At 37.1% G+C, this 11430-nt stretch overlaps 1 protein-coding gene across 1 annotated transcript in view; it reads right to left on the minus strand.

Annotated features, from left to right (window-relative positions):
- LOC107693761 (gastrula zinc finger protein XlCGF57.1-like) overlaps positions 1-6576 on the minus strand; it is a 32222-nt gene extending 25646 nt beyond the window's left edge. Inside the window, exons 1-2 of the mRNA XM_016493275.1 lie at positions 6514-6576; positions 3250-3382 (exon numbers count right to left, since the gene is read on the minus strand). Of these exons, the coding sequence (XP_016348761.1) occupies positions 3250-3334 (85 nt within the window). The 5' untranslated portion in view covers positions 3335-3382; positions 6514-6576. The remainder of the gene's footprint in view (positions 1-3249; positions 3383-6513) is intronic.
- Positions 6577-11430: the final 4854 nt, after the last annotated feature.

Below are 11430 nucleotides of genomic sequence, written 5' to 3' on the forward strand. Positions count from 1 at the left end.
ATATTTACCTTTACAAAGGCCTATTTTTAACCTTTTTAGATGTATGCATCATCTTACATGTCAAATTATCACAATTTATCAATAAATTCAATATACACTATAGGGCTGCTACCAGACAGATTAAATAATTTACACTGCAAATAACAACAATTACAACTGCAATAAATAATGTTATGAGATTAATGTTTTAAATGCACTTATGAATATACAAATAAGAAATGTTGAGGGGAAAAATGCATACTTTTCAACAAATTTTAATAGACTGAATCATGCAGTGATCAAGCAGAGCGCTAGACTTTACGTAATGCATGCACTCTGTAGGTGTTTTGAATGTTTTTGTTTTTTTTGCGTCGTGAGAATATTGAGCAAAATAGCTCACTTGTCATGGTGTTATTTAACTATATCATGTTATGAATAAACTAAACATTTTGAATTTTTACCTCAGTGTGTTTCTTCTGAGTTTATGTGTGCGGTCACGCTCATTTGTTCTGAAGTCTCGAGACAAACAGAGTGAGCCTCAGCGCGACCTTGTATTCTGTATTCTGCTAACTTACTGCAATTCTCTCTGATGACGCAGTAACTTACCGCGGGAAGAAAAAATCTTCGGTCTGTCCAATGATTGTAAAGTCATTAGGTCCGTCAGACTGAAGATATTTTAGCGGTAATGAGACCAAAAATAATTAAGACCCATCGAATCCGAATTTAAGACATTTTAAGACTTTTTAAGGCCTTATATTAGGAAAACGTTATTTAAGACATTTTAGGACTTTTTAAGGACCCGCGGACACCCTGATACTGTATTAGAACTGCATTGCATATAATTATTTAATTAAATCGTAGCGTTTGTGAATTCACAATTATGCTTAATTATGATTTTTAAATGAGTTTAATATATTATGCAGCCTTGGAAAACAGACTAATAATGTGTTTTATGCATTCTTGTCTGTGAAATGCGCCACTTCTGGTATTTTGCCGGTTAAAAATAACCAATAAAAATAACCCAATTATTAATAAATAATTCGAATAGTCGCGCAGCCGCCCGTCTCTTCTGTTGACTAATCGCTTCTCCCAAGTTATGACAGTGAGCAAGTAGTTTAAATAGTCTACCCCCACACACCACCCCCCAGCACTACCAAACCTGCTGCTGTCGCCACCATCTGTAGAACTTAGTGGCGCTGGTGCCACTGCTCTCAAATGTTAGTCTGGAGCCCTGTAGACGTAAGCGCAAGAGACAACTTTTCTTGTAAAACGTGACACCAAGATCACAAAATCAAAAGCAAAAGCGCCTTTTCTTTTTCCTTTGCTCATTTGGATCCTCCGTCTGCACCTGTGCTATCATCATCAGTTGTGTCGGAGTCTGTATGCTGGCTTGTTGGCTCGTCCTTTCCACCAGCATCCTCGCCCTCCACACTTTGTTTTTTAAAGTAATCCGCTATCGACCTTTTCATTTTTAGATGACTTAATTCCTACATTTCCTGAATTCCTAATTTGCGCGTTTCATCATCAGTGCGCCATGCGTATGTACGTGACTGATAATGCAAGTGCAGGTAAGCAGACACAGATTGGGTGTGTGATAATGCACTCACATAAATGCGGCCATGTCAAATTTTAACTAGCACATTCTCAAAAAATGGTCGCAGTCTAGAGCCCTGGGTACAAAGAGGACCATGTAAAGATTGCCATCCCATGCCCATCACTCATTCCTCAATACAATCGGCATATGGGTGGCATTGATCTTTCTGTACACATGTACAAGACCCCAGCCAAGTCAAGGCGATTGTAATTTCCCTATTCACATACATCCTTGACTTGTGGGTAACCAAACCATTTTGGTTCCCATTAAATCCCATAGTATTTTTTGTCCATACTATGCAAGTCACTGAGAACCAAAACTGTTTGGTTACCAACATTCTTGAAAATATCTGCTTTTATGTTCCCCAGAAGAAAGTAACTCATACAAGTTTGACATTGCAGCTTTTATTTTTTGGGGGTAATAATAAAAACAATCTTCTTATTATCGCCCCAAGAAAATATAAAATGCAAAGAATTTTTTTTCCATTGCATTTTTCTTAGCGAGTATGTTAAAACATTAAAGTACCCATATTATGCTTTTTTAAGGTTGCTAATATTGTTTTATGAGTCTCCTAAAACAGGTTTGCATGCATGCAAGGTCAAAAAACACATTAGTTTTCTCAAAAAATAGATTTAATTTGACCTCATTTCTAAATGATTCGTAAACGACACGTGCGAAGCAGTTCAAAGAATCAGTCTCTAAACCCCTCATTTCCGTGAGCCCTCCCTGCTGTGATTGGTCAGATGGCGCAGTCCTTTGTGATTGGTCTACCACGTACAGCGCGTGTCGGAAATGAAACGCCCATTGCCATGACGGAATGACAGCCCCGGAGATTTAGAAAAGATACATAGAAAAGATGGTACTGATTGTACCATACCAATTCGAGCCGGAGTCTGATGATGAAACGGCTGAACTGGCTAATAGACAAGAGATTGATTCGCAAGCACGACTGGAGCAGGACGTTTCTCAGTGGTAAGTGTCAAGTGTTAACAAGTTTGTGGTAATTATAAGATGTGATAAAACAAATTTACTCTCACAGCGTAGGACACAGCGTCTTCTCGACATGATGTTAATCACACGGAAATTTTACTGTTTGTGGGCGGGCAATTTGGCGACGTAGAACGTGGGCGGACATTATGCAAATGTGTTACTTCGTGGCGTAGAGCCATAACAGAATAAGATTCGAATTCCTGACGACTCGTTTAGGCGATTGCAAGCAGACTCATTTTTTTGGAAAGACGATAACTTTATTTATCATGCACTGTCGGCTTCACAACTTTGCAGATAGTTTATGTTCACATACAGCTACATGACGCACTACATGAAAGGTAATATTTGAAAAGGCATAACAGGGGCACTTTAACGTTACACAAAATAACTGTTGTTTAGACTACTTCTATACTATTTTTACTATTTTAATGCGAGACATCTCATAATAATGAATGCCTAACATCGAAGTAGGATCTTCTAAGCTGCTCTTGAAGGCAGTATTTGTATTTGTCTGGTCATGTGACCTCAACATGTCTGTCCACGAGGTGTCCCACTCCATGACAAATAAAACCTTTTTAATCAGGACACTCATATGACATTCTTCAAAAATATAATTTCTTTCTGTAGAGCTGGACATTTTAAAAAGGATCAAATGGGTGAGTTCAGCTTTGATAATGAAAACTAACCTGTTTGTTCCTCAGTATCTTCTTGTTTCAAGCTGAATACTTCTTCAATCTTAATGTCTTCACTCTCCTCCTTAATAAACGCCATCTTTATAATAGTGTCACGTGGATCTCTGCTGCTTCACCAGGAGTTTTTCTGTGTGTTTGGATCATTTGTCATGTTTAAGATAAGAATAATTAATATAAAGAAAACTAGGCTAAATCTCTTGAGTGCATCTCAATCAGCTTCCTGGTTCAGAAGTCAATGCACTGGTAATGAGTCAGTCGGCGTTAAAGGTGCCATAGAATGGAAAACTGTATTTACCTTGGCATAGTTGAATAATAACAGTTCTGTATATGGAAATTACATACCATGAGCCTCAAACATCATTGTTTCCTCCTTCTTATGTAAATCTCGTGCATGCAAAAGACCACTGAAAAATAGGCGAATCAGAACATAACACCGACTGTGACGTTACAGTCGGGATCACTAATAGTTACGCCCCCAACATTTGCATATACCCGCCCATGTTCTATGCCAGCCGAACCTGCACAGCCGAATCATCAGAAGTTCTGCAGGTATTGTGAAGAAACAAGCGAGGATAATAGCGAAAATAGCAGCTCATGGAAATAAATGTTATGTTCCAGGCTGTGCAGGGGATGTGATGTGCAGGGATGGGTTGGTGTCTGTATTCAGAAAGGAAAACAAATTACACGTTCTAATAAAATAACGCAAGCCACTAAAGGGACATGGTTAGCTGCTTGCTAGCGGTAGCCTGTTACATTACAGTACATAAGATTTCACTTACCACATAAACAGAGTAAGGAGAGATGATGGCGAATGATTTACAGATCCTGAGCACCACTGACAAGCATCTGATCTTGTAAAATGTGTGGTAAGCACTGCCGCTGTAGTTTACACTGATCACGTGTGATCGCAAATCTCGAAAAAGAAAGTAAAAAGCGATCGTGCATTCGAAAGCAGTTTCAATGCCCCGTATATTAATAGCGGCTCCCTAATGCCCGCATTTTATATACAGTATAATACACAGTATAATTACCCAACGATATAACTGCGAGAGAAAGTATTGAAATATATATTTTCCGCGTTTCCTTCCTGCTGTGTGAGCTACTGAAATGATCCGCACTGTGAAACAGCCAATCAGAGCAGAGCTCAACATTATTATTCATGACCCTTCCAAATAAGGTAAAAACAGACTGTGATGAGTGGGGCGGGGCCGAGAGCCGTGGGAACGGAGCGAGGCCGGTGGAGTAAGTGATAATGCACGACACCTGCGCCACTCACTCAAGTCCCACGGAGGAGCTCCGGAACGATAAAAGGAGGAGTGACGACAGTGAAAAACGAATGAGGACCAGGCCTGGATTTATTTTTGTGTGCGGCAGTTGTCCGCGAGGGGCTGCCGCTTTACTTTCATTTTGTGTTGGTTTATTTTATTAAAGTGTTTAAATGTTCACCGGTTCCCGCCTCCTTCTCGATCTAAGAACTGTGTTACACAGACCATTTCATTCTAGGGACAAATCCGAATGGTAAATGGACATGTAAAACCGTTTCTAGAGATTTTTTGCCCTTACCTAAGCCACATACCTTCTATGTAGATATCAGAGAACAATTTAAAATATTGTATCAATGCATTCTATGGCACCTTTAATGTCCTTAAATGACAATTATAAAAATAAAAATAAAAACACAACAATACAAATAAATAACAATGCAAATTATACGGTCTCTTTTTTGTTTTGATTTATGTTTGGTATTACATGCAATCTACAAAATGTTATTAAATATTACACTTTCAATCATGGTTTTACTACAAATGGGGGAAAAAAACATGGTTACTATATTTAAATCATGGTAACTAACTTCAAATTAACCATGGCTTTTCTACACTAACCATGGTATTTGTAATAAAACTGTGGTTATATAACTGGTAATAGGCAAAAAATAAATAAAACAAAACATAGTTGCTTCATTTTTACTTTAATAAAACCATGGTTAATTTTCGTAAGGGATAACACTGTACACATTAAAGCATTTACAATGTAAAAGTTGTCATTACACGTTTGTTGTTCTCGCTGCATTTACACTGTTTTGAGCAGCAGGCGTCGTCAGTGTGCGCTGATTCGAGCGCTTCGAAACAATTAATCATTTTGAGAAGTACCGTATTGACCCGAATATAAGACGATGTTTTTTTCTTGGAAATACATCTGAAAAAACGCGGTCGTCTTATATTCAGGGTCTAGACTTTGACATGTCAATAATACACCCACAACAATAGGTGGCGCCAAATACGCATAAAACAAGTGTGCCATGAAATACGTAATGTAATCAAGCGCCAACCTCCCGCTCTCTCTCTGTGAAGCCAACAAGGAAGTGACTTAAACTGTAATTCATCAACTGGCCGCTAGAGGCTGGCTGCAAAAGGGAGTTAATCCCATAGACTCCCCATGTTAAAATGCCCAACTTTACAGCAGAAAAAAACATGTTTACAGCCTGGTTAAAAATATATATTTTGGTCTATATAGCCAAGTTTGCCCTTCATGACAACTGTGAGGGGGGTGAATTTTTTAATAACTCATCCGTTTAAATTATATTAAGCCTTAAAGTTCTGCATAATTAAGGGCGTGGCCACTTGAGTGACAGGTGGATTGCCGCTGCTGACACTGGCGTCGAGCTAGGTGGGCGTGGCTTCAGCAACCTACTATTAGATGGACAGCCTAAATGTCCTAATTCAGATGGGCTACCTGTTTGTTTTTGTTTTTTTTATGGTATATCAAAAAGTGTATATTTTTTAAATGTGATTGTTGGTACATTTTACCCGTTTTTTTACCATACTTTCAAAACAATATGAAAATAATTGAAGACAAAATGTGTTTTACTGAGAAAAAACAAGATTTGTTTTTTAAAAAGCCTTCTTCCAAAAGGTACATCTGGAAAAAGGGGGGTCGTCTTATAATCAGGGTCGTCTTATATTCGGGCCAGTACGGTAATTGATTCAATCAACTCGGAGTTTTGAAAAGCTCCGTTTCTCCATCACTACTTGCCAGTGAGCGAATTCGTGTTTACGGTAAACTGATTCATGATAGAGAGCGAAATTATACGCACATTTTCTGTTTCTACTCATAAAAACAACGTTCATTAATATTATGATAAATGATTACAGTGTTATATTCAGTAATAATCACTCTATTTTACATAGCTTGTAAAGACTATACAATTGCCTGAACGGTTTGTATTAACGCAACACTTTAAAAGCTTAAAACGCTTACCTTTCCACAGCCGAATCACAACAGATGGAGGAGCGTGGCGCAGCCCTATGACGTCAAATCTCAAGACCAAAATAAAAGTCCTGTTCAGTGTCGTGTTGAATAAAATCACAAGTGTACATGGAAATTGCATTTAAGAATCGCATAGAAATGCATACAAAAACAATTGAATTGTTGGTGAAATATTTAAATACATGTTCAATGATTTCAAAATATTAGGTAAATTAATAAATATTGTTTATATTATTAAGCATTATCTACTAATAAAACGGTGTGAGATTTTGCCTGCAAAAACTGTAATGTTTGGGTGCAGAAAACATTTATACCAGATATAAATTAGATTGAAATGCAAACAGTGACAAATGTGGTTTAGAGTTTAAAAAAACGTAAAAAGAGTGTATGAATTAAAGCAGAATCCATGCAAGTATCAATATCGAAAAGTTAGTGTATTTTTCTAATATTAAGTGTATATATAAAGTTGTATTGAATCTAAGATACGGGAAAAAGTATACAATATCTGAGAATAATAGTCTTTAAAGAATCAGTAGAAAATAAATAAAAGCAGAAGCAAAAAAATGTCAACCCCCCCCCTCTCCCCCTCATATGTATTTTATGCTTTATCCCTTTAGCTTTCAAGCCTCTGATGTGGGAGAAAAGAAAAAAAAAACACTTAAATTATCGTAATCCCTGAACGCATGATACAGAATACTTTTGAAAAAAAGACACTTGGCAGATTATTAAGTGAAAGTATTTTTTTTTTAAAAAGGGATAATAATACAAATAAAATGAAAGTAATAAATTAATAAATCATTTTTGTAAATTTTGATCTACATCAATAAACATCACGAGAAGACAGTAAACTGGACAGGACAATACAGCCCCCAAAACAAGCAGAAATACTGCTAAGATGAATGTACTGTTCTCCATAAGAACTGCATGTTCACTATCTATAGGTGCATACCAGTTCGCATATTTAAACACTATTCTATGCTGTTTTGTAGTATAAATAATGCTAGTAATGTGTTCACACTGAGAATTTAAAAAAGAACAAGTGCACTTACCGTATTGGCCCGAATATAAGACGACCCTGATTATAAGACGACCCCCCTTTTTCCAGATGTACCTTTTGGAAAAAGGCTTTTTAAAAACCAAATCTTGTTTTTTCTCAGTAAAACACATTTTGTCTTCAATTATTTTCATATTGCATATTTTTCCTATTTTAATTTTTGTTTTGAACGTATGGTAAAAACTGGTCAAATGTACCAACAACCAAGAAAAAAACATCATCTTATATTCGGGTCAATACAGTACATAACCAAACCAAAAATAAAGAAAAAAACAAAGTGTGAAATGTTGGACACTTCGTGCACTCAACTGTCCCAGCTTTAATTATGTAGTGGAGGTGGAGGAGGTATCAGACTCCAATTATGAATGACAAAATAAACTTACATAATTCATACACTACATGGTAGATTACATAGTGTATAAGTGCATAGTGTACAGTGCGTCATTTGGGACACAACTTATGTGTGTCTGGAGCTGCCTTGCAGAATGGCTTAACGTCTGAAATGAGAGGGCGGGACTTGATTTCGGCCTTCAGGAATCAATTGGATCGTTGGAAGTTGGGGTGTTGCTAACAAAATGGAGGCAGCTCTAAGATGCCAGTTTGCAGTTAGTGGTGGGGGTTTTCTCTCAACTGGATTCACTGCCGACACCCAAGCATGAATAAATGTTTTATTTATTAAGGATGACAACGACGATCAACGGCACAAAACATGCGAGAAAGAGAGTGAGAGAGACTGAGCACGTCCTCCATCAGGTTAAGTCATATTCATGAAAAAAAAATGAGTTTGCGATGTCCTAAGAGTAATGTTGTCGTAATATCCTAATATCTTTTCAATGTTTAAGGGTAACGTACTCCCTCATGACTGGTGTCAGTGCTATAAAGTGAAGCATCAGCTTCAGCTTTCACCCCCAAACGTCACTGATGTCACTGCAGCTGTTGGCAGTTCCAGATATGAAGTGCACGGATAAATGATTTATAATAAACACTACTGTATTCCATCAAAAAAATCAGAATTGTCAATTTTGATTTCATGCCGACTTTAAAGGATTAGTTCACTTCCAGAATAAAAATTTCCTGATAATTTACTCACCCCCCCATGTCATCAAAGGTCTTCACGTCTTTCTGGACTTAAATTGTGACGACGGGTTGAAGGTCAAATTGCAGTTTCAGTGCAGCTTCAAAGGGCTCTACACGATCACAGCCGATAAGGGTCTTATCTAGCGAAACAATCTGTCATTTTCAAAAAACAATTACAATTTATATACTTTTTAACCACAAATGCTCGTCTTGCACAAGCCCGCGATGCGCCTCTGCGACTTGACGCATGATGTAATCACGTTGGAAAGGTCACGCTTGGTTAGCTCTTCGACTTCGTGTACTCCGGTTCAAAAAGGTAGGGTAGGGCGAAAAACTCTACATTATACCTTTTTTTTTTGTAAAGGGCATTTGACGGTCTTTGCAAACACTGGAACAGTACTTCCGCCTTCTTCACGAATGACCTTTCCAACGTGACTACGTAATGGGTCAAGTTGAACTAGTGCAGGACGAGCGTTTGTGGTTAAAAAGTATATACATTTGTTTTGTTTTTTTTTAAGAAAATGAACAATTGTTTCACTAGATAAGACTCTTATTCCTCGGCTGGGATTGTGTAGAGCCCTTTGAAGCTGCATTGAAACTGCAATTTGGACCTTCAACCCATTGGCTCCCATTAGCCGCTTTTCCATTGTCGGGCCAGTGTGTGCCAGGGCTAACACCGAGCCGTGCTGGGCCAATAGACTCGCACCTCAAGCCGCGAGCCCAAAATCAAGCCGCGTTTCCACTGTCGGGCCAGCGCTACTGTAAAACCCTCCCTTAACCCGCCTCTCTGAAGCAAACGTCACACAACCCCAGCATTTCACTAGCGAGGGGAAAATGAATGAAAACTAAATCGTAAAACAAACTTAAAGTTTGTTCCTTACATAAAGACTTAAGACTTCAGCATAGATATTTTATATGATTTACGCTAAAAAATTATGCTAAAGCATGCTAAATCAAACTATTTATCATAATTTCACATTAAAAGAGAACACACATATGCCTACTTGTCCAGTCGCAGCTGCTCAGTTTATTTGTGACGACAGGAATGCACAAAACAACTCATATAACACTACAGAAAAATACTGACAAACCCTTGTGTGTTTCTGTCAAATTTCTTTAGAAAGAATGAGCATTAATATTAATTTTCCACGATGCATGTAATCTGAGGAGGTTTGACTGCTTGCTATCCCATCTCACTGTACTGTTATACGAGTTATATGAATTACACAGAGTATATGAAATTTATGACATGCGGATGCAGAAGTCCGGTATAAACAAAGAGACATGGAGGAGGCAGCAATATTAAACCAAATAAATACATGATTATAACCATATATGATTTGTCTTATTTCTTCAAGCGGTCTCTGGTATTTTCATAATCATAACGTGTTCTTATTATAGCGATTATATGTAGCCTTAAGCATCGCGTATAATACATTTCTGCCTCATACGGTGATCAGAATTCCCATCGGGTCACAATCGATTCAGCCCACTCGATTCAGCGCTGGGTTATTTGAAGACAGTGGCAGGCTGTTACGTGCTTTTCATACTTGTGCTTGACTAATTATATCATTCTGTTTAGATTAAAAAAAAACTTCAGTGTGCTTTTTATTGGTTATATATGGTGTCATTCTCTGAAGTGTAAAAAAAAAAAAAAAAAAAGTATAATAATAATAACAATCATTGGCGACTCGTCAGGGGAGGCACAGCTTCCCCAAAATTCTGAGGTGAAAATGGGAGGACAACGATTTAATGTTAGTAAAATTCACAATTCATTTCAATTCATGTCTCAGAATGTGTATTTTTTGTTTGTAATTTCACAGCTGTAATCCCATAACATTCAAGATTCAAGATTTTTATTTGTCACATACATGGTTATATAGAGAATATATGACCAGCAGTGAAATGTAAGTCAGGTCCGCTCCATGGACAGTGCAATTTTTAAAGAATACAAACACAAGAAAATTATATATAAATATAGATATGGAAAAAGTAAGATAAAAAAAAGAATAAAATAAAATACACAGGACAGTATACTGTAGACTTAATAAATATTAAGATGAGCAGGAATATACAAGAGAAGAATGTGCAAACAGGTTGTACAGGGTAGTTACATAGCAGCAATAGAGGTAAAAAAGTAAATAAATAAAATATTACAGAAATTGCTGTGTGCGAGTGGCAATGTCAGTATATTAAGTGTCTTAATGATAATAAGTGAAGTCATGTTGGTGTTAAGAGACTGAGTTTAAGTTTGAGTTTAGGAGCTAAGCTAGATGTTTAAGTGAGATGTTTATGTCGAATTTAAGTGAGTTTTTGCTTGAGACAAGCAAAATAATCTGCTAATGGGGTAAGCAAAATAATTTTATTTCAAACAGAAAACAAGATTATTTAGCATACCCCATTGGCAGATTATTTTGCTTGTTTCATTTTGACATGTTTTTTCTGAAAACAAGACTTTTTTTTTTTTATATTTTGGCTGGAAACAAGACAAAAAAAATCTAAGCTAGAAAAGCATTTTTTGCAGTGTAAGAAGGGATGGATGTTTGCTTCAAGTGATAGGCCAGGTAAGTGAAATTATATTATCTTGCTGTATGCGTGTCGTATTCTTTACATTTTCTGACTAAAAGCAACCAAAAAGCCATTTTAAAGTGGTTAAGCAAATAATAATAATCGGCAGGGATCCCCAGACCAATACAATTAGTGTGCCTCTATTTTAAAACCCACGAGCCGCCACTGATAACAATAATAATTTGGCAGCGGCTATTTGTGATAGATGC

Source organism: Sinocyclocheilus anshuiensis, unplaced genomic scaffold, assembly GCF_001515605.1.
Source record: "Sinocyclocheilus anshuiensis isolate Anshui unplaced genomic scaffold, SAMN03320099.WGS_v1.1 scaffold2200, whole genome shotgun sequence".
Classification (NCBI taxonomy): domain Eukaryota; kingdom Metazoa; phylum Chordata; class Actinopteri; order Cypriniformes; family Cyprinidae; genus Sinocyclocheilus; species Sinocyclocheilus anshuiensis.